Raw genomic sequence first — 23909 nt, 5'->3', positions numbered from 1 at the left:
ATGACTTAGCACATGCGTGTAGTGGTTGCCACTGAGGGGTCGTGCGCATCTGACTAAAATTTATTCACTCACGCGGTGTACCTTTTTTTTTTTTCTTCCTTGTCCCGATATAGTGAAAAGAACACAACACCTGATCTGGTATTCGTATTTGACACCAGATATATATAACTACACAATGGTATGTATACATGTGAATGAATGAAAAAATGGGGTTTTACTAACACATCCACAGGCTGAAAGATTATCTGAACAACAAATTGCTGAGTTTAAAGAAGCATTCTCCTTGTTTGACAAAGATAGCGATGGAAAAATTACCACCAAGGAATTGGGTACCGTAATGAGATCTCTTGGACAAAACCCATCAGAAAGTGAATTAACCGATATGATAAATGAAGTTGATGTTAATTCTGATGGATCTATTGATTTCCCAGAATTTTTAACCATGATGGCTAGAAAGATGAAAGATACCGATAGTGAAGCAGAAATCGCTGAAGCTTTTAAAGTATTCGATAGAAATGGTGACGGTAAAATCAGTGCTGCTGAATTAAGACATGTGTTAACCTCAATTGGTGAAAAATTAAGTGATGCTGATGTCGATCAAATGATTGCTGAAGCTGATACTAATAAAGATGGTGAAATTGATATTCAAGAATTTACTCAATTATTATCTACCAAGTAGATTTTGTGTAGCGATACCAATATATTGATATTGATTTTTATTTTGGAAAACCCCAGATGTAGAGAAGTAACCAAACAGTAACAAAGAACACATGGTCATGCATATCGAAAAAAATGTAGTTGTTATTCTCGCTTTGAATACCAAGGGTCCAGGTGGAAATGTGTGTTTCAAAGAAAAGATTTTGTTTTTGAAATGGACGATATAGTCAAATTAATCATTAAAAAATCAACCGCTAAACAATCACTAACCACCTCTTCAGAATCAGATTGCTCTAGTTCGATTGACAAACAACCTCCAATGACTCCGCCTGAATATCACAAGAAATATGTGCCACCGAATCGAAGGAATAACAAGAAACCACAACAGGACAATAAAGACAATAAACGAGAACAGCGAAAAGCAAGGTTTGCCAACAATTCCTCATCTTCATCATCACAATCAAGCTATGGATTTGTAAGTCGAGGTGAAGATAATAGACTACAACAAAGTGCTTATGACCGGGAACGATTCTTTATATCAATTATTGGTCAATTCATCCAATTCAATTCCCAGACCCAAATTGGTGACATTCGTCTGCTTATTAATGAAGGAGACTTGCAAACTGCAAATGCTGAAGTGATGACCCCCCCCGCAGATAAAATCACCATGGACTCGATACTTTTATCAATACGTAAACTTCGAGAGGCATTACTATATACCAAGCCCACACCATTCCACAAAAAAGTTTTCCTATTTTCATTACGGCTTGCAGCAATAGTGGGACATTATCAAACGTATATCCCTAGCATAAATTACCTTCTCCATCACAATAAATCCCAATTACAACTTACACAAGAAGAAGTTGGAGAAATTTCTACCTTGCTTATCCTTCATCTTGTTCATTTCAATCTGGATTTCTCACGAGCACATGATATATATTTCAAATATATTCCTGAGGATAAGCCTACGTTAGATATAATTCAAGCCTGGATTCATCATGACTATGTCAAGTGGTTTCATTTTGTGAGTATTCAAGAGGATCCATACAAGTTGGCAATTATGAAATTGGGTTCCGATAAGATGAAGCGATGGTTAATAGAAAGTATTGGAGCAGCTATGTACAAAGTAGATAAGAAATGGTTAGAGATGGAACTTGGTAGTGGAGAAATAACTACCAAGGAATTAACCGGCACAAATTGGAGAGTAGAGGATGGGACAGTTGTAATTAAAGACAGAATGACTCAAAATAAAGCAACGGTAGCGAAGTAGCATAGTGTGTAATATACAAAATTAGAGTTATCAAACCCACAACATAAAGCAGCGTAGTACTCTCAATAACGTCCCCTCAAGAAATCTATTGCATACTATGTGGGGTTCGTAGTCGGAAATGTCGTGCAAAACTCAAATCAACAACAAGTATAAAAGTTGCAAATCTTTTGCCTGTCTAAAATTTCTCTTCTTCTGTCTCTTCTTTTTAATTTACTCTGAATGAATTGACAAGAATCAATTATATTTTAGGTAGGTATTACAATGATCACCTGAAATCGAATTTGAGCAGATTGCTCGTTAGATTAAAGCAAGTATCTGAATGAACAAACACCTTATTCGATACACAAGTAGGTTCTTTGTTAGGAAAGCATGAAGTTTAGTGATATACACTAATTTCATTTGAATAAGAGATTCTTATTAATTAAAGATAGCGCAAGGTAGAATTATCTCCAATCCCAGTTTTTAGTTCATTATCAGCAAGGTTGATGAAAAAGGCTAAGGTTGGACCATGCTCTGTCGAGACCTTTGGTTGATCAGAATCTCTTGTGAGTATGTGCATTCCTCAGCCTTTCAGATTCTTGGTTGTTGCCGGAAGGGTTGACAAATAGATTGGTATTTTGATTTGTTGAAAGAAATTAACCTCCATTGCAATACTTACATGGAGCTCTGAGAAATATAAAGATTGAAAGAGAAAGAATTCCTCCCAAATTTCATCTTGGCCGTATTTTCCAGATCTACTACGTCGTGATGGTGTTTGGATATTTTCTTCCAAATCAGGCTTCAATTTCTTGTTCCTTAAAAAAAAAAGATTGAACAATATAGAACTACAAAATTACTAATGGCAAATGAAAAAGATCTATACATTAGTTATCTTTTTAAATTCCTTATTGGTTTACCGTACTGTCAATTGAGCGAACCTTTCTTTTCTAGAGATTGACACTATGGCTGATGAATAGGGACTCAATAAAAAAAATCATAACAAAATCGTAGAGCGGTTGAGTTGAAATGACTTTGTTTGAAGCCAAGTTCAAATTTTTTAAGCGAAAGAGCAAATCTTTAACAATTTCTTGGAGAAGATTAAAGATGAACTCGTTCATGTCTCTGACCTATATAATTCTCAAAGAAAATGTTAATCAGTTTAAACCCAAAAAGTATGGACTTGTCATTTCAAAAGCTCCTCAATTTGGAATTATAAAGGGTTTTACGTCTGTATCAACCCAAGGAATACTTTAACCTAACGCAAAACAATTCTAGCTTCTATCTTCCAGTAAAGGTATATTTATAATACGATAGAGTTATTTGGATAAATGACTAGAATGTTTGCATATGTAGAGTTTCTGATAATTTTTCCATAGCTGAAAAAATACGACCAAAAAAGATTTGTTGCATGTAACATTTGACCAACAGTACATAACCACACATAGTGATTCTTATAGACCATTCCTTAATACATCTTACTAAGCTAATATCAAAGTTCATTCAATCACACACAGCATGTCACTTCCTGATCAGATCAAGATTGACGATATAACAACTGGCAAAATCGACCCACAACTAATCTATGCCGAGATCGACCGCCTTAAACTTGAAATAAACATTCTTCGAAATGACATGGCCCAATTCATTAGAGCACTAGCTAAGATCCCACCGGAACAATCACAACTGGAATATTTTCAGATTGTTCATCTGAGATTAACTGCAGTACAACAATCAATCAATGACTATTGTGACAAGTATAATAAGCTATTGCCTATTATCAACCTTGCTCAGATTAAACTAGGGCATGATGTGGAAGCACCACCCCCAGTACGAAGTAATGGATCTACTGCATCGAATACTTTGAATAATACACCAGTCATAAACAACAAGACCACCCCGGTAATACCTAATAATGGCGTGCCTGGTAGATTGAATGGTAATGGTTCCACAAATTCTCCTACCCCTCCAACAAATGGTACTCCTGGTGGTGCCAATAAAAAGCGAGCTAATTCTATAAAGAAGAAGTAAGAAAGTCAACCTATAAAAGTGGATCCTTTAACAAAGATCAAGCGACAAGATGTCCCTGTTCAATAGCTTAGATAGTTATATAGGGACTGTATCACATCACATCTTGTCTCAAGTTTAAATCTCCCAAAGCTTCAAAGATCTAGTTGGGTCATGGTTTGTATGTAGAGATTTTCTGGTTCTAGCTGTTGAGGAATGGGACAAAATATAGCATTTAGCTTAAATGAATGTTACCTTGCAAAGGTTATTTCAAATTTACATAACTTAGTTAGAATTATAAAAGAAATGTACAAACAAGTTCTTAATTAAAAAGTCTAAGCTAAACTTTATATAGCACACGACGAGATTCGAGATGATATTCTTTTGCAAACTCGAAGATTTCCAAGAAATCAAGTTTTGGCTGATCCTAAGTCATAAGCTATGTCCATCTTTAAAGTCTACCTATATTTTGATTTAGAATGGAATTCACAACACGAAAATACTTTAGATATTGTCTCGACCCGTTGATCACAAACAGGTCTTTAAAGCAAAGAATGTAGCAAACTGGATTAGAAAAACGATAGTCAGATCTAATAGCAATGGTGCGAGTATATTATCTAATTTTAATTTATTATTATTATTATTATTGTTATTATCAGCATATTGAAAGCTAGAATTACAGTGATAAAGTATTTGTATTATGCTTGTTTTGTAAACTTCTGAAGTTAGATCTGAAAGATTAGCAATGTAGAACTTTTAAGGCTCAGCCGTAGCTGGACTATGTGTTATCAAGGTGCTGGTAACCATATGGTACCAACCTACTTCTGTGGTTATTACATTTTTGAAGTTGTGATTGAAAAGGTATACTTCAGAGAAAAAGAATTTGGTAGAAATTAGCATTTTTGCAAAAGGAGTTTTGCACCCAATATATAGACCGGTTTGCAGTACAAAACCTAGCCACCAAAAGATTCTGATCAACTTACACTGTCACATACCAAAGCTTTAAAGTAGATATGATTGGATCTCGTGTACGCTACTGAGAAAATGATCAACTGTTTATACTGGTGCAACTACAATTGATGTTACACTGGAGCGACAAAAAAGCTTAAATTGATCTTAGGTCTTACCCTGAACCGACACATCCCATAACTTTGTGAAACTCTCTGCAAAATGTACAACTCTAATTTCTTCGCAATAAAGTTAAAGTTGCTCTTGTGGTTACCCTGAACTGACTGATTGATTGATTGCTGCCATGTTATCATCGATAAATCTGGGGGGTTACCCTGAACTGACTAATTATATTTTCTCTGGATCAAATAAACAATAGAACGTCTCTCATCTAACAAGGTGCCAACATCTGGTGATTACCCTAAACTGACTCATGTATTCCTTTTTGTTGAAGGGATCCAAAGAGCCTAGGGTGATCCTGAGCTGGTTCGTTTGCCACCGCCATAGCCACCGCCGTAGCCACAGCCTTTGATATATACATAGAGCAAGGAGCAAGGAAGACACGAGAAGAGCATTACCCGGACGTGGCAAATTCTGGGGTTACCCTGAACTGACTCATTTAATTTTTTTGCCGATCGCCAAGATTGAAATTTTTCAAAAGCTCCGATATAAATACTTGGTTCAAAGTCTCTCCATCTTCAAGTTTTCTTTTAAAACATCAATACAAAACATACAAACATGACTGACGCCTTAAGAGAAACTTTCGACCGATGCAAGCTTGAAGGCCGTAATGCCTTGGTTAACTTTGTCACTGCCGGCTATCCTACCATTGAAGACACCATTCCTATCTTACAAGGGATGCAAAAAGGTGGAGTTGATATCATTGAATTGGGGATTCCATTCTCTGATCCTATTGCCGACGGTGCAACCATCCAAGCTGCCAACACCGTGGCTTTGAATAACGGTATTACCGTTGCCAAATGTTTGGACTTGGTCCGTGAAGCTCGTGCAGCTGGGGTCATTGTTCCGATTATATTGATGGGTTACTACAATCCAATTTTGAAATATGGCGAAGCAAAGATGATTAAAGATAGTGCCGATGCCGGAGCTAACGGGTTTATTGTTGTTGATTTGCCACCTGAAGAAGCCATTAAATTCAGAACCACCTGTGCTGAGTTTGGCGTGAGTTATGTTCCATTGGTTGCTCCAGCAACCACCGATGCAAGATTAGAAGTATTGGGAGCAATTGCCGACTCCTTTATTTACGTTGTTTCTAAGATGGGTACCACTGGTGCTTCATCCACCGTTTCTTCCGGTATTGACGAATTATGTGCCAGAGTCCGTAAATTTTCCGGAGACACTCCATTAGCTGTGGGTTTCGGTGTTAGTACTAGAGAACACTTTTTAACTGTTGGTGAAAGTGCTGATGGGGTAGTGATCGGTTCCAAGATCATTACTTTACTTGGTGAATCTGCGCCAGGCAAGCGTGGTGATTGTGCTTATAAATTCGTTAAGTCCATTTTGGGAGAAGATTTCCAAGTAAGTCATTCTTCCAGTGTTGTCAGTGAAATCAGCAAGTCAGGTGCCAAGAAATCCAATACTAAACCAGTATTGCACGAAACTCATAAATACAATCCAAACTTTGGTGATTTTGGAGGTCAATATGTCCCTGAAGCCCTTCACACCTGTTTGATTGAATTAGAACGTGGGTTTGAAGATGCTGTAGCCGACCCAGAATTCTGGAAAGAATTCCGTGGATTATACTCCTACATTGGTCGTCCATCTTCTTTACACAAGGCTGAAAGATTGACCGAATTTGCCGGCGGTGCTGAAATCTGGTTGAAGCGTGAAGATTTAAACCATACCGGTTCCCACAAGATTAACAATGCTCTTGCTCAAGTTCTTATTGCCAAGAGATTAGGTAAGAAGAAGATTATTGCCGAAACCGGTGCTGGTCAACACGGTGTTGCTACCGCCACTGCCTGTGCCAAATTCGGAATGGAATGTATGGTTTTCATGGGTGCCGAAGATGTCAGAAGACAAGCCTTGAATGTGTTTAGAATGAGAATCTTAGGGGCTAAAGTTGTAGCTGTCCGTAATGGTACTCAAACTTTAAGAGATGCCACCAGTGAAGCTTTCAGATTCTGGGTTTCTAACTTGGAAACTACCCATTATGTCGTTGGTTCTGCTATTGGTCCACATCCATACCCCACTTTAGTTAGAACTTTCCAAAGTGTTATTGGCCAAGAAACCAAGGAACAGTTCATGAAGGAAAACGATGGTGCATTGCCTGATGCCGTTGTTGCTTGTGTCGGTGGTGGTTCTAACTCTACCGGTATGTTCTCTCCATTTGAGAAAGACACCCTGGTTATGATGCTTGGTGTTGAAGCCGGTGGTGATGGTTTAAACACTGAACGTCACTCTGCCACTTTGACCGCTGGTATCCCAGGTGTTTTCCATGGTGTCAAGACCTACGTTTTACAAGATCAAGATGGTCAAGTCCACGACACCCATTCTGTCAGTGCTGGGTTAGATTACCCTGGTGTTGGTCCTGAATTGGCATTCTGGAAGAGTACCGGTCGTGCTCAATTCATTGCTGCTACTGATGCTGAAGCATTACAAGGGTTCAAATGGTTAAGTGAGTTAGAAGGTATCATTCCTGCTTTAGAATCAAGTCATGCTATTTTCGGTGGGGTCAATTTGGCCAAGAAGTTGGGTAAAGGTAAGAAAATTGTTATCAATGTTAGTGGTAGAGGGGATAAGGATGTTCAAAGTGTTGCTGAAGTATTGCCTACTTTGGGTGAACAAATTGGTTGGGATTTGAGATTTGAAGAAGATCCTTCCAAGTAATCCCTGAGCGATAGCCAAAGAACTACCGTTTACAAACGTATTTAAAAATTATGAAGAATCTAAATATATATATATCTATAGCTTGTACAATTACTTCAATTCCTCAGGCATATTCATCATAACTAAGACCAAGCTAGTCCAGCCCAAGAAATTCTTGGCCCCTTTATGTTTACCAGTTTCATCATCGTATTGTTCCCATACAAAACCGGTGTTCTTCCATTCGTTGTAGACGTTGGTTACCACATTAACTCTAAGTTCTTTGTATGCTTTTGCTAACTTTTCTTTTAACTCTGGAGAATAAGTAAGACCATGATAATGTTGTATCGACTCAAGAATCAAATAGTTGATATTTATCCAGATAGGTGATCTCCAATAGTTTTCACCAGTCTTATATTCCAGATCAAGATTGGACAATGAGCGAATACCAAACGGGGTCCAAAGTTCAGTAGTTATGAGATCAATTATATGGGTGAGTTTCTCCGTATCGGATGAACTAAGAAGATGAGTTATGAATGGGAAAAGTGAGATGTATCCCTTGTGACACACGTGAATATCTTCATCGTCGTCGTCTATCGTCACGTCACAATAACAGTTGTGTTCATCCGACCAATGGAGCTTATCAAGGTTGGAAACAATGTCCTGTTCGATTTGAGTGTATTGAGTGACATCGGAAGTGTGATTGAGTAGAGTGGCCATGATACGTAAAGATTTCGTCATCACTCCAATCCAACTCAATAAATCGACATTGAGTTCTCCCACATCAACATCTTCAGCCCGAGGATAATCATCCAACCCAGATGCAAGACAATGGGTAACGGTTCTTCCTCTCCATCTGTAAGCTTCCTTGTTGGTTCCTCTATCAAATTCATCAATGGATCCCGCCTGGGAATGTCTAAACATGTTCAAATGTTTCTTGAGTTGCGGGTATACTTGTCGGGTGTAATTGGTCAATACTTCAGGATGATGCAAGATAAAGCTGCCTAATTTATCCTTGACTTCGCCTACTTCCAATGGCTGTTCAATATCATCATATGGAGAAACGTGATTGAGAAGATGGATAAGAACTAATGTTAAAGTTGGAGGGTTAACAATCTCTGGGGATTGCACTTGAAATTCGGTTGGAACTCTGCTTCTCAGCTCAGGGCCAATAATTTGTTCTCTTGCTATCCATCCATTGTCGTCAATTTGATTAAACCAGGATTTAACGATTTCTAAAACTAAATCGGAGTCATAGTTGAGAAGAGGGAGTAAATGGAATCCTTCATCCCAGAGGAATCCTCGAGGGAAGAATGGACGTGATGGGACAAGTGTGAATAATTCAGATGGTCCTTCAAGCTTGCCAACTAGTTTGAATTCTTCGTCATCGAGACTGGTTTCCCGGTCGACTAACTGGTCTCCGTAGAAATAGGAAGCTCCTCCTAATAATCCAGAAACAATTTCCTGAGCAAATTCGTGGTGTTTGGAGCTAGTAAATGGTGGTTTGAGCAAAAACTTGGTTTCAAACTTCTTGTCTACTTTCTCAAGTGTAGTATGAACCAATGCTGGTAAGTTTTCACTAGTTATTTGATCAGGAGTAACTGCATTATTAAATAAAACGTCAAATTCACATTTCCCTTGATAGATCTTTTGCAAAAAATGAACATTTCCTTCAAATCCTTGTAAATCTCTAATAATGAACAAGTTTTCAGGTGGGATTCCTTCCAATGGCCTATCACCAGACAATTCCTGAATCAGTTCCTGAAGTAAGGTCATAAATATATCTCTTGCCTTCCAGACATTATCATCAGGTACAGACAAACTTAAATAATGGGCCTTTCTAGGGTCTAATTCTGGATGGATAGTTGGATCACCTTTTGGATGAACGTTGGTACTGGGCCCATCGGTAACTTCTAATGTGAATGCACCCAATTCCTCACTGATACCAACAAGTTTAACAGTACCTTCATATCCATTGACGTTTTTGCTATTGTCTAAACGTAAATATCCACTACGTTCAGCAGTATCAAATTCGTTCTTGGTGTTTGTTTCACCTTCTAATCCAGAATACCATACAAAGGAAATATTGTCCTTTTCGTGTCCAGGATGAGGAACACTCAGAACATGAACACCCCAACTCAATCCATCTTCAGACTTGACAAAATCAATTGTAATTGTAACGTGAAACTCGTCATCATCAATCACTTGCCTGCCACCATATCTTGGATCATATTTCACCCAATTGGCCTTTTTCAACTGGTCATGTTGCTGGTAGAAGTGTCTGATTTTACCAACAGAAGAGTAGTCATTGACACTGAACCACATCAATCCGGAAAGTAGGGATCTGGGTAAACGAGGACGTACTCCAAAGTAAAGCAGGGATCGATAAGGGCCCCAAAGCAAGGATGCATTGTTCAAGTGGCCGTAGTATGTGGACAAGTCTGTGTTGTCTGGATCATGAGTTTGATCCTGGGGGAACTTATCGGCATAGATATCAAATTGAGTTGCTTGAACAACTAGCAATGATAGAAGTAACAGTAGAAAGAAGTTCATACTGCGTTGGTTAGTGTTCAGTCAGTAAGTTGGACGTAAAATCAAGGTTGCCTATTTGGGATGAAAGTGTTGTCTGAAAAATTAACTACTGGGGTGAACAAGTGAACACACTCTTCTTCTTCAGGCACATACACACACACACACATATATATATATATATATAGAGTTAGCTCTCAATTTATTACTAAAAAAGTATTAGATTGTGTGTCATACAAGAAAGTTCTCAGTAAACAATGCTCAAATATAGCTTCTTGTAGGGATAATGTTCCGATTCTGTTAGGTAAACAATTGCTAGTTCTTGGCTATGTGCTGTTAGTGAAGAAGCATGGCAAGTTGGATTTGCTATAACAACAACTATCAGTTCTCAACCGTGTAATCTAAAGCCTACCGTAAACATTATATTGATTGCTAGTGGTTTTATGTCACTTTAGTTGTTGATTTACCTTGTTTGCAACATCCCAGACAACCACTAGATAAATCAACATACAAAAAAAAAGTGCGATGATCTTCAATACTCTCTAACCAATACATAGCATGTGGCCCCATAAGAAAGGATTAGGGATACGACTAAGTTATGGAATACAGGGCAATGCAACCATACAACATGAGTCAGATAATAACACCATATCTGCGGTGTTTCCACGACAGAATACTCAGTCACCTCTAGCTCCATCATCACCAATACAGCTTGTTCCACCACAGATCAAGATCAACGATAACCCCAGTACAGTTTCGAGCAAAGGATTTCCTTCTAACCACAGTTATGTACCACAGAATCTTGTACTGTCATTTGCAATCGAGTCAACTACGGTTTCGTCAACCATTTCCTACGATCCAACCCATGGCGATATTGTTAATTTTATAAATATTAGTAACAAACCAGTAATGGTCCATGTAACAGGAGAAACAGAGTCCATACTTACATTCTCAGATTTCGATCTGTCATTTCCAGTAGAGTTGACTTTTCCCATACGACAAATCACAAGTAAAGTGTTGCATGATGGAACGACATTCATAATTAGAACTCCAACGAGGATATACGTCATTACAGCCACACTTCCCAAACCAACCATAGGTAATATAAATCTATCTGTAATTGGGGAAATCAATGTGAAGGATCTAGCTAACTGCGAATTTGCAGATGTTGTGTTTGGTTCCAGGTACCAATTTGCAATTGTTGACATTCATGGCAATTTTGCCGTGTATACTGTTATAAGAAAACACCCGGGTATCTCTCTTTCTTTCAAACATATACTGAGTCATGATGTTACTGAACTATCCAAATGGAAGAGAATAGCATTTGTTGAAGATACAGTGGTTACTCTTTCGCGATCAAAGTTGATTAGCTATACAATACCTAAGGCAGTAAGTACAGATGTAATCACAGCCAACACCTGGTCTAGACTTCGTGATATATGCACATTTCAAGATAATACCTTCTTGCTAACTACGAAAGAATTAATCTGGTTTAATGACAAATGGGAAAGATTACTTTCCTGGAAACATTTCCTTGATGATTCCGATCCTTCGCTACGTGTTCACATATATTGTGAGGACAATACATTTACTTGTATGTTATTTACTCAAACCAACCCGTTAATTATTGTATACACTTTAGGAAGAGTCAACGATAAACCCTCCAGTTTGTGTGATCCTTACTATATACGAAAACTGGGAGAAACCAGACAAATAAGCGTAAACATAAGCAATGGAAAACTATATCAACTAAACACAGACTTGTCTATATCTTGTCAAAGCATTCAAGACACAAACATCCAATCCAAACTTGATTCCGAGCTGACCTTCATTTCAAAACTCAATACGCAGCAAATATTCAAATCATTCACTCCAAAACATATAAAATCTCTTTCAAAAGCATTAACCCCGACCAGTTCCACCAGTGAAACCCAACAAATTCACAAATATGCATATAGTCTTGGACTGGAATTAGCCAATGCAGAACCATCACCATCATACTTCTCATTGTACGACTTGTGTTCTGATGTGCCTTCCGTGTCTGACTTGCTTGATCTCGATGATATGATTGTTCAATTGGAAAGTTCGGTTGATAACTTCAAAGTGGTTTCCCTCATTCATAAGCTACTTCAAAAGTATAATGGGAATGGAAGTCATATTGATGATATAGCTAGTCTACTCGATAAAATATATGGTGGAAAGCATCAAGAAGTTGCTGTATTACTAGGAACCTCAAATATCAAATGTCAAAGCAAAACAGCAACAAAGCTCTTGGAGCAGGAGTATGAACAAAAGCATGAGCTGATGTCAAAACAAGTCAGACTGATATTTGACGAATGGGAAGATCATGGAACACAACATGAACAGGAAAAGCCTTCGCAAGAGGTGTATTCACACTCACAAGTGGAAGCTCCTTCGATTCGTGCATCCCATCCTCTTTCTCAAGTAGTAACTGCCTCCCAATCCTCTCAACGGAAATCACGCCCATCAAGTCAACGTCTTTCTCAACCGAAAAAGAAGAAAAAGAGGGGGTTCTAACTGTATATATATATCTTGTATAATTAATTCAAAACAGACGTTGTTTCTTTGTTTATATCAATTATTTGTTTGGCCAATTCACGGGGATCGACTCCTTGATCGAGAAGTTTGATGCATAATTGAAGAGTAGAATCATCGAGATTGATGTTCATAAGATGGGCCAATTCAGTAATTAGATTGTTTGCTGACATTGTGTGTATATAGTGATGATGATGATGATGTTAGTTTGTTATTTGAAGTTTGAATCTCGTTTGAAAAATTGATTTGTTTTGGTATGTCAAAGGTATAACCAAACCTACTTAATGAGAGTGCGAATAAAATTAAATTGGAACTTGTCTAATACTCGCTCCTTCAGTTCAGTAAGTTCATCTGATCGTCTAAAAATTGCGTTCTTTGGAAGTGATCATTTCTCCACGGCCCTGCTAACTGCATTACACACCTATTCCCAACTCCATAACCATACAATCCATGTGATTACACCCACGCTAAAACCCACAGGACGGGGGTTAACTCAACTAATTGACCTCCCGCTCGGAACACTCGCCAATTCCTTATCATTGCCTGTCCATCGTGTGGAAAATTCATCCGATATGAATGAATTAGTGTCGCATCAGTTTAATTTAGCCATTGCGGTATCATTTGGGAAACTCATACCAAGTAAGTTCTTACAGAGTTGTAAATTTGGCGGATTGAACGTACATCCTAGTTTACTTCCGACGTATTCTGGTGCTTCACCTTTGCAATACGCTTTGCTTAATGATGATAAGTTCACAGGTTGTACTGTGCAAACTCTTCATCCTACAAAGTTTGACAAGGGTGAGATATTACTACAATCTAGTAAAGTTGATATTTTAGACAGTGACAACTTCGAGAGTTTGGAGAAGAAGCTCAGTGATATTGGTGCTAGATTACTTGTGGAAACTATAGACCAGAGACTATTTCTAGATGGAGGGGGAATTAAAAGTGAGTATCCCTTCTCGCTTGCTCTGAAAATCCCAAGGAGTAGGAAACAAGTACATTGGACTAACACCACTGCTAGACAGGTTAAACGAATGGAAGATGCTCTTGGATCAGTATACACTTTCATCCATGTGAATCTCAAACGTAAGGGGAAACAGGTGGTTGGTACTCATCGTGTAATTCTTACCGGGATATCAGAATATTTTGATGAGGTTGTATTACAACATCCTGGTCAGTTCATACTAGGTCCAGATGATTCACTTATTATCAAAACAATTGATGGTTACATAAAAGCAAAAACAGTCCAACAACAAGCAAAAGTTAAACAAACACCACAGCAGTTTATGTCTAGTTTCCATAAAAACATTGGTGATTCTCCTCATCAATTTATAGATCAATAAATGTATATAGTTACGAACAACTTTAAAATTTACACTATAGCTCGATTAAACTATATTACTCTATAACACAATCTGACAATGCTTATTAAACTCTTCTACAGCAATAGCAATCTTTTGATACAAGAAACTTCTATTAGACTTCTCGGGGATAGGAATAAATGGACCTCGCCCCAGAATCAGTTTCAATCCAATGGTCAACCCAGTTGGTTCCACGCTAATACTCTTAACTTCACCAAAATCAACAATCCATTTACTAACCAATTGATTTATATCAAACATGATAATTTTCTTATAGGTCACCAAAACACATCTTTCTTCTCCTGCCAATACTAAATGGGCCAAATAAACTTCTCCATAAAACACACCTCCATCAATACTATGCATCCAATATTGCCCTCTGGCATCACGCACAGAATACGGCTTGATGATACTATGAGGAGCAACGTATCTTGGCAATCTAACTTTATCTAACCCTTCACCATCAAATACAGTAGTGGTATTTCTAATCCCTTCACTTACATTGGAAGCTAAATCGAAAAATCCAATTGCAGTCTTGGTAGGCAATCCAATAATACCTTTGCCTAATCCCTTAAAAAACCCAGCAGCACCTTCAGCGGCAGCACCTTCCATTGGAGCCGTAGCGACTCCGCTGAATCCTGAACTGATAGAATCAAAGAACGAGTTAGCACCATTGGCAAATCCATACAAGGCATGCTTTGGTCTATTTCTTCCCTTGTTCAACCTTCTCCTCTCTTGGAACTTTTGATCCATAGTAGCAACAGTTAGCCCTTTGGCTATAGAACCAGTAACTTTGGCAATCGAATCGGAGAATCCAAACACGGATTTCTTGACAAAACTTAGACCACCTTTAGCTAATCCAATGCCTAATTCTTGAGGACGGTCATTAAGGACAAACCCTTGGTATGGCTCGTAAAAAATGTCCAATACCCCTGACGCAATATGATTAAATAACCCAACGGGGTTACCTAAAACATCAGCTGATCCCAAAATATTATGCAATTGATAAAAGAATGCTTGCGAATAATGCGTTTGAATCGACTCCATCAATATCGGGGTGGGCACTCTTATATTCTCGAGAAATAAAGTGTTTAATTTAATTGGTGCTTCATTAATATTCCCAATAGCCATAGTTAACACATTAAAGAAAAACATAAGTGTGTTCTGACTAGATCCTTTGTCCTCAGCATTAACTCGTTCAGTACGGACAAATGATAAATTAGCTTGGATAGGTTGTAAATGCAACGCTTCGAAATAGATATCATTACTTTCATTAAGTCGAACTGGCTCAGGAATATCTAAATCTTCTTCACATAATATATCAATTTGATCTTTATTCCATGATGCCCCAGGGAATTTGGAAAATTCAAGCAATGCAAACAAAAAATCTTCATCAATCTCCATACTCATCTCCTGAAGTAAAATAGTAGCATACTTAATGAATAATACCCCGTAAGAATCATCTTTAACTCGACATACAGATGCAGAGAATGATGGATGGTTATTTAATTCTCGTCCAGTCTTGGGAATCACAGTAGGATATATAATAATTGGGAAAATTCCTCCATATAATTGATTATCAACTTGAACCCACTTCAATTTAAAACTAAAAGTTTGATACAAATCAGATTCATTATATCTAAACTCTAAACCTTTCAATGTAGCATAACATAACTCCTGGTTACGGGTATTAATCAATGAAATACCAAATCCATCGAATTTAGCCACAATATTAGTATGATAATTATCATCATTCTCAACCACTTCAAATTGCTGACCACTATTATTCACGTTAGTTGACGATGCTGATGCGCCTTGATTACCTTGTAACTTATAAAGACTTGTAGAAGGATCATATGTAGAAATAATCAAAGATTGTGTAGGACCATCGGCCACCACATTAAGATCAACAATTAATTGAGGTGAATCACCAACTTTTGGTAATCTAAATGGTCGTAAATTACCAATCTCAGCCAAATTAACCGCCCGTTCACGGCCGTGGGATCTAACAATTAACTCTTTTATAATCGCATTAGGGTAATCATATGCATATGGCATTACACTCTTGGGAGGAATCTTATAGTAAATTGGCTTATACGGAGTATCATGAGTAACGACTTCACCATTGGCATTAATGTTTGGATCATTCTGATAAATATAAAATTCCTCATCAGTAAAATTTCTAATTGAATAAGGCCATTCATTATTACCATTCTCAAAATGAATGAAAATTGTTGCATTTTCGATCAAAACAGTAACCTTCATCAACACTTGTCCAACATTAGCTTTTAGCACCTTGATAAATAATTGCCCAACTTCATCAATACAAAATGGAGGCGACCATGATTTAGACCCATGAGTAAATTTAACCAAAATGTTCTTCTTTTCAAGAGATCGTAATCCATAAAGTGGAAGCAGTTCTCCTGGTTGAACTGTGATTTGTTTGGTAGTTCCATTCTCAACAATTTGCAAAGTTTCTTCAACTTTATTAATAAGGACATATCGAGGAGCTATGGTTACCACCTTTGTTAAATTGTATTTACCTTCACCTTCTTGAATGCTAACTCCAAGATTCACTTCAGTTTGTTTGCCAACAACATGTAGTTTCAACTCGTTTGCTTGCCCAATGGCATCTAAACTCATTGGTTCTGACCAGTTTGAATCATCGGTCCGAACTGTAGCTCTATTCTTCCGATCACCAAAAGTATCGAAGGAAAACATAGTAGGTAAAACTTTTCCACCCAATTCTCCTGATCTACCAGCAATGGCAACTTGGTTACCACGTTCACTAACAACAAGATTCAAATTGCATCTATTGAGGATGACATATGGTGCATAAATAACCACTTTCAAGCTGGAGCTACCTGCTTGTTTTCTAGGATAAAATATCTTCAACTTCAAAATGTTATTCTTCTTATCCCGTAATCCAATGGTATCTTCACGACTAAATTCACTATCTTTGGGTTTGTTGATTATAGCAAATTCCGATTTCTGAAATCCACAATTCTCGGGAGTGACACTCAATAAAAGTAGACTATCCAAACTGACAACATGAACATAACTCTTCACCCCCTTTTTAATGCTACCTACCCAATCGCGTCGGGCATTCTTGTCGTATAACCTGTAATCTAAATCAAATGGTAGCAAATTCTCAATCTCTAATGGACTAGAAATAACTAAACGCAAATGAGGGTATATCTTAGCTAATGGTTCATCCTTATCATAAGTAGCCTCAGCCTGGAAATAATAAACCGAGTTATCACCTGCTTCTGTAGCTTTACACTTTAATGGAATCCCATGGGTACCTCTTGCTTTCATGACAGTCTTCCAATGAAGCAATTCATCAGACCATCCATATGGTGTATGAATCAATGGACGAACCCTCATCTGTCCAGTATAAACCAGGTCTATTGGTAATGCTTTTCTTTCTTTCGAAGCAATTTCCAATTCATAACTCTTTTGACCATCCTCATACAACATTTCCACTGCAAGAGGAATATCTGCATCATTTTCAACCAATACAGTCGATCTAATTCTGATAGTCTTGATATTATCCTCACGTAAAACTATGTCCACCAGCAATCTATTGTGAACTCCATTAATTGCTGGCTGCAACATATATAATTCTTCACCTTCACTAGAAGCAGAAATATTACGTAAATCAGAATATGGCGAATCAACCAAGGAAATTCCCAATGCTCCAGCATTATCAGCATCTAAATTCTCTCTGATTTTTCTCCAATCTTCAAAGGCCCATGGAATAATCTCTCTAGACTTGATCAATGTTTTGGAGCCAATATCTCCCTTATCTGACCATACATAAATATCATACCCAGTTTCATTCATAATTAAGTATGGCTTATCTTCACCACGAGGTTTCAACTTCTCATCAGTAGTAATTAAATTAGTAATCTGTGACAACAAAGCCACCGACCTTGATGTTACAGTAACTTCAACTAATTGCCTCAGAACAATTTCAACCACCAACCTTGATTTTGGTTTATCACTCCGGGATGCATAGATAGCAATTGGCCATGGTTCAATCAATGGCTCCCACGAGCTAAGTGAGTAATTGAAAATATTAACGTAATACTCAATATGAACTTCTGAGCTTAAATCAGTAGACCAATTGATTGCCTTCAATTCAAACGGTTTAACATTTACATCTAATACTGGTAGTTCAGATACATCACCAATCAAAACAAATCTTACACCACCAACACTAGCATTAAATTCTTCTCCTTTAACTATTGCAACTCCTTCGGGAATTCCATCTCCAGCAATACTTCCCCTCGATTCATTAGTTAATGTTGAGACTATACTAGGTGCATATTGAGATAATTTCCTCTTGAAATCTTCCGAAAATTTGTATTCGTTGTCTTCCGTAATTGAACCTGGCCCACCACCAACCACCGATCTCTGTGCTTTACTATACAATTCATTGGCCCTGTTCAATATATTCAATGCAAGTCGAATATCCCTGAGTGAAACCCCGACAACTAATGGATCAATTGAAACTTGAATACTTGATAAAAAGTCAGTGGAGGTAGATCCCCGAGAATCATGAGCAAATGAAATGGAGAAATCATCAATTATTCTGTAATTCATACTATCAAAGTCGTTCATAACCGTCAAGTACATTCCGATATTGTTTGCTGCAAGTGATGTGATATTCTGACTAGTGATCAATATTTGTTCGACCTTGAACACAATAGCCTCAGTATCTTCTCGTGTATCATTAGCAAGTAAAATGACTGAAGGTTCAATTACATTGATAGAAAACCCAAATTTAACAGGCAGTGGTGGTGTTCCTGAAGTGGCACTTGTCCCTGACAATATCGGTGTCAATGCATCCATAGTTCTACTAAGGGAACTTATCGATCTCCTTCTTGATCTTCTTGCACTTTCCACTGGACTTATAGCAACATTATATTCAATTTGTGGAGCCGAAAGTGTATCTTCCATTGTTGCTTTATTCACAAATGCTTGAAGCTCAAACAAGTAATCAAGGGCTAATATCGTCTTTGGTTTCTCCACAGTTAACATCAAAGTGATATGCTTATTCTCAGGCGTACCTTCGGAATATGCCCGTAATATAAATTGATTTTCGACATCAGCAGCAGAGGGAATAATTACCTGAAACTTACTGTCTGTCGATTGTCTGACATCCTTAACGACAAATGACTTGACTTTCAAATTCACTTTGAAATTATTGTCTTGGTTCATATCTAAATCCAACATAAACTTATTCATCGAGAAAGTAGATAATTGTAATGGTTGTAAATCGGTTACTCCAAAAGTATGATTATAAACTGTTAATGAAATACGTGGAACATCAAATTTAAAATCCAACATCTTGTGATCAGGGGGTATCTCATCTGGTTGTTTTATACTTGGTTGCGCTTGTTGTTTCTCACCCCTCTCACCTTGTACCAACTGAACATTATGTCTCAAAACTTCATTGGCATAAGCGGCATCTTCTTCAATATCACCGAGATTATCATCAACATTATCAAACATTACCGCCCTACTTAAAGAATCCGACAATTGCCTCAACATCCTCAACTGCAATTCTGTAAGGTGTAAATCTAATTCGGGCACCTTTCCATCAACTACAAATGTGGGCACACCCTTGGTATAGTCCTCTAAATGATCTATATCAAATGCAATATCCAATTCCTTAACAATTTGAGATCTGACTGGAATTTCCGACTCAAAATATAGTTCTGACCATAGGCTTACATTTCTAATTCCTGCTTCGATGACGTTCATCATGTGGTTATCCTTGATAGTATATTCATTGTGAGCATAAAGTTCACCCAAGTTTGCAATCAACTTATTACAATCTATTGAAATATCGCCGCCAACTGATAATGATGGGAATACAATTGTAGGTGCATTAATCAACAAATTGAACTTGATCTTCTCTTCAAATTGGTTAGCTTGATTGATGGCTGCTTCTCTCGCACTATCATAAATTGCCTTCATCTTTAAGAACTGGCTTAGATATGCAAGAATCCTATTGAATGAACTCTCGATAAAATTTATCGTCATAGCCCCGGTTTTGAATTCAACAAGTGAGGAATATGGATTAGTATTGGTTTCAGGATCAAATGTTTTGTAAGTAAACTCAGCCAAATTATTACCTTCAATATTTATCAACTTCCTCATTATAGAATCTCTAGGTGAACCATAGTTGATTTCATCATGTACAGTAAACGCCCCTAGTCTCCCTCTAACATCTAAAGCTTCCGGAAGAACAAGTACATCAATAAGTGCCAGGGATAATTGAACAGTTGCTAATTTTACACCATCTTCATTAAGCACAAGAATGATACTATCAAGACTTACATTAACATTTATCTTTTGTGGAGCAGTAGCTTCATCCTCAGCATTATGTTTCAATTCATCTGCGGGAGTCGGTGCAGCATTTGGATCAGTAAATGTATTCAAAACAAAGTTCAATATACTCAAAATTGATTTTCTCGAAATAATAAATTTGACCGTAGCAATTTGCAACTTAACATCCTGATCAAACACTTCAATTTCCTTTCCATTAAATTCAACCATTCGTTGTGTTCTATCGTAAGAAACTTGTAATAATTTCTTCTGTGATGCTTGCGCATCATGTCCCGATGATGATATCATCTTTTGAAGTTCAAGTATCCCTGTTTTTTCAATATGATCTGTAAGTTCTATATCCAGCAAATACAAGTCAACGTGCATATCATTTGAAGTATTATGGAAATGTAAGTTTAATGAATCACCCACTAAATCCACCAATGGCTCTGCTTCTAACGTGACTCCATTAATACATCTCGAAAGCGATACATGAACCACATCAACTGCAAAATCAAATTCAAATATATGCTGTTGTTTTTGATTGTTTGAAACAGAAGAATTAGAAGTGGTACTTTTCTCGTCAAATTCTTCCACTTCTTCCACTTTAATTTCATTTCTATTAGCAATTGGAGCAAATGCATCAAACACACTTGAGGTATCCAAATCTTCCATATTTGTACTGTTGGGTATTGCTGCATCAATAATTTGCATCATGGTCTTATATTGGAAATCATTTATTGCTAAATTCACTTGTGGCACCCTTCCTCCTACTTTAAACTTGGCTAAGTTAGTGGCGTCCGGCAATATAGAAATTCCCAACATCAATTGAAGATTGAAATTATCCAACATTAATGCCAGTTTGATTCGAGGAATATTTTCTTGAGTATGCAACTGTTCCATGGTTGACTTAATGTTAGGACCGACTAAAAACTGTGAATCTTCTAATGTAAGCTTAAATTGATCATACATCAAGTCTTGTAATTTCTTCCAATCATCTGCAGTATAACTTTGTTTGCCTTTGATTTCTTGGATTGTCTCTGGATCAACTAAATCACTAACCACACTTATATGACCAGCATCCAATATAGCCACCGGTGATTTAAAACTTGAAGGGTCAAGAGGCATAATCATCAATGGTGCTTGCAAATCCAACTTTACATTAATCGTTTTGTGTTCTTCTAACGCATACTGCAATCCAATTCTAGTTTGACTCGTGAGTCCTTCAACGGTTGCTTCAGCAGCATTCATAATAGCCCCTACCGTATCTAAGTGAATCTTTGGTGGAGTGAAAAAGTTGATAATTTCTTCAATGAATTTGGGATTGTAGAAAATGGTCATTGATTTCAATTTACCTAATAAGGTTGAATCTGCTGAGTTATCAAGAGGGTTATTTTCGAATGAGATTTGAAAGAATGGTTCATTGTCGTCATCGGGGATCGTTTTGATTGATGAGGACTCAACTACTGAACTTGAATCGTCGTGCAATTGAGAATGAGCTTGTTTGACACTAACAATATGTTTGTACAAAGAAGTACCAGTGCCATCTTCTACTCTAAATTCTTGAATTTGGAAACATGATAATAAAGAATCGGATCTTTGATAAATCTGAGTTTGGCATCCTTCAAATACAATCTCTGCCAAATTAGTGAAATCTTTTCGCTTTATAGTCAATCCACCTTTATACAACAGTGCAAGAACTTCTAATTTCACCCATTCACGTGGAATATCTTCAACTGCGGTTGTGAGATTCTCATCATACTCAATTGCTTCGTAAAGTGCCTTTCGTTGTTCATCCGATAACGAAAGATCTAATTTCTCCGGTGGAGTATCTTCATCGGGCAATTCCTCCTTGGATTCCTCATTAGTATTAGCTCCACCACTACCACCCCACCAGCCAGAAAACCAACCTGCACTTTGCTGTTGGGATTTGGGTTCATTGGCAGAAATGCTATTAAATAATGAAAAGGTATGCTTTTCCTTTCTCAAATCATTCCGGGTTAATGTTCTATAAAACTTGATATCTTCATATGGTAATTCCTTTTCCAAATCTTTTAATTGTTGGATGTCATCTTCTTTAATTAGCTTCCCACTCAATTTCAATTTCCATAACTTCTTATATTCTATTCTTTGATCTCTTCTCTTTTCAAAATAAGCCCAACTCCACTTATAGTTACGTTCATGAATCTCATCCAATATTGATCGAGCTGCATACTTAAACCATTCCCTTGGAGCTTCATTAGGAGGTAATTTGGGACGGAACTTTCTGAATTTGAATGTACGCATATACCAATGAAATTTGGAAGCGGTCCATAATATATCGTCATACTGTTGAGAATTTAACTCTACACTGAATTCTTGAAAGAATAATTCTGATTTTATATGAGGAGTGGTTTCCGTGGTTCCAGGTTTGTGGATAGTAAGTTTCCCATGACCAGTGACTGGCTTCAATAAATACTCCAAATCAGAATTGTAATCAATTGCTTCTCGGAAAGATTCAAGTAGCTTCTCATAATCGTTATCTGTGGACTTGCTATCGTATGTTGTAGCTGTATCTATGGTTTTCATATAACAAGCAAGGTTGCTAAGGGTCAATAATTTATGGGTTAAGCGTTGGGTTATGGAAATGAAGGAAGGAGTCCAGTTCTCATCAGTACTAACAGCTGACAATTCCTTTAATGTTAATCCAATAGAATATGGAGATTCAGTTAAAACGGAATCATCTTTGTATCTGACATGAATGTTTTTGATAGTGACTTGTAAGTTATCCACAATCTTGGTAATTAACGATTCAGTAAATGATTCATTGCTATTGACACCAAGTAAATCATCCGTCAATTGTTGGTTTTGGGTCTGGGCTTGTAATAAAGTCTCCAATTCTTGTAATTTCTCTTGCTTCAACAACTGGCTTCGCTCTTCATCTTCAGCTGCATCATAATCTCTCAAGATGATTGGGGATGCTAATATATACAAATCCTCAATAATGATCCTAACCGGTTTTGATTTGAGGTTAGACCATGGAATTTGTAATGTTAATACTCCAAGATGGCCAAACTTGACATCAATTGGTAATTTAAACTTGTCTAAACTTTCCTTCTTAAGTCGTAAATCGGTTAATTTGACATCACCACTCCAGATTCCAATATTCAATTGTTTGGGGTCAAAGTTCTCAAGGTAAGACCCTAAGAATCTATTTAACAAATTGGCAACTAATGACTCAAACATTGTAGTTTTCTTCTGTTGCTAGATTATAGTTGAGGCTTGTTGGTTGCCGTTTGCCTTTCGATGCTTGTGTGGGGTACGGTTGTTTTGAAATTGGTCTATAACACACACAAGAATGAATATATACAGTAACAATTGGCTATTTATCGTGTTTATAACGCTAACAGGGATGTATTTTCCTATTGTACGTAATTTGTTTGATTGGTTGTAAAACTATA

At 37.3% G+C, this 23909-nt stretch overlaps 9 protein-coding genes across 9 annotated transcripts; 7 read left to right on the top strand and 2 right to left on the bottom strand. All coding sequences in view use genetic code 12, as the record gives it.

Moving 5' to 3' along the window:
- Positions 1–150: 150 nt before the first annotated feature.
- CMD1 (calmodulin) lies at positions 151–720 on the top strand (the record flags this gene model as incomplete). The annotated part of the gene is made up of 2 exons (XM_007372935.1): positions 151–178; positions 233–720. The coding sequence occupies 2 exons, from the start codon at positions 176–178 to the stop codon at positions 677–679; spliced, it is 450 nt and encodes a 149-aa protein (XP_007372997.1).
- Positions 721–826: 106 nt separating this feature from the next.
- On the top strand, positions 827–1878 carry SPAPADRAFT_58806 (uncharacterized protein; the record flags this gene model as incomplete). The annotated part of the gene is made up of 1 exon (XM_007372934.1): positions 827–1878. A coding segment is annotated over one exon (488 nt), but the record flags the coding sequence as incomplete, so codon positions are not given.
- Positions 1879–2144: 266 nt separating this feature from the next.
- On the top strand, positions 2145–3242 carry SPAPADRAFT_58805 (uncharacterized protein; the record flags this gene model as incomplete). The annotated part of the gene is made up of 1 exon (XM_007372933.1): positions 2145–3242. A coding segment is annotated over one exon (190 nt), but the record flags the coding sequence as incomplete, so codon positions are not given.
- A 90-nt stretch (positions 3243–3332) lies between these two features.
- On the top strand, positions 3333–4231 carry MED3 (Med3p; the record flags this gene model as incomplete). The annotated part of the gene is made up of 1 exon (XM_007372932.1): positions 3333–4231. One exon carries the CDS (start codon positions 3422–3424, stop codon positions 3932–3934), a length of 513 nt encoding a protein of 170 aa, XP_007372994.1.
- A 1321-nt stretch (positions 4232–5552) lies between these two features.
- On the bottom strand, positions 5553–10272 carry CWH41 (Cwh41p; the record flags this gene model as incomplete). Its single annotated transcript, XM_007372930.1, has 1 exon — positions 5553–10272. The coding sequence occupies one exon, from the start codon at positions 10235–10237 to the stop codon at positions 7799–7801; it is 2439 nt and encodes an 812-aa protein (XP_007372992.1).
- Positions 5575–9460, top strand: TRP5 (tryptophan synthase; the record flags this gene model as incomplete). The annotated part of the gene is made up of 1 exon (XM_007372931.1): positions 5575–9460. The coding sequence occupies one exon, from the start codon at positions 5597–5599 to the stop codon at positions 7706–7708; it is 2112 nt and encodes a 703-aa protein (XP_007372993.1).
- A 499-nt stretch (positions 10273–10771) lies between the features above and the next one.
- Positions 10772–12751, top strand: SPAPADRAFT_48561 (uncharacterized protein; the record flags this gene model as incomplete). Its single annotated transcript, XM_007372929.1, has 1 exon — positions 10772–12751. One exon carries the CDS (start codon positions 10772–10774, stop codon positions 12749–12751), a length of 1980 nt encoding a protein of 659 aa, XP_007372991.1.
- A 280-nt stretch (positions 12752–13031) lies between these two features.
- FMT1 (methionyl-tRNA formyltransferase) lies at positions 13032–14154 on the top strand (the record flags this gene model as incomplete). Its single annotated transcript, XM_007372928.1, has 1 exon — positions 13032–14154. A coding segment is annotated over one exon (688 nt), but the record flags the coding sequence as incomplete, so codon positions are not given.
- Positions 14155–14172: 18 nt separating this feature from the next.
- VPS13 (membrane morphogenesis protein) lies at positions 14173–23694 on the bottom strand (the record flags this gene model as incomplete). The annotated part of the gene is made up of 1 exon (XM_007372927.1): positions 14173–23694. One exon carries the CDS (start codon positions 23692–23694, stop codon positions 14173–14175), a length of 9522 nt encoding a protein of 3173 aa, XP_007372989.1.
- Positions 23695–23909: the final 215 nt, after the last annotated feature.

Source organism: Spathaspora passalidarum (assembly GCF_000223485.1).
Source record: "Spathaspora passalidarum NRRL Y-27907 unplaced genomic scaffold SPAPAscaffold_1, whole genome shotgun sequence".
Taxonomy (NCBI): Eukaryota; Fungi; Ascomycota; class Pichiomycetes; order Serinales; family Debaryomycetaceae; genus Spathaspora; species Spathaspora passalidarum.
The sequence above is the reverse complement of the archived record's forward strand: the minus strand, read 5'-3'. Positions and strand labels throughout refer to the sequence as shown.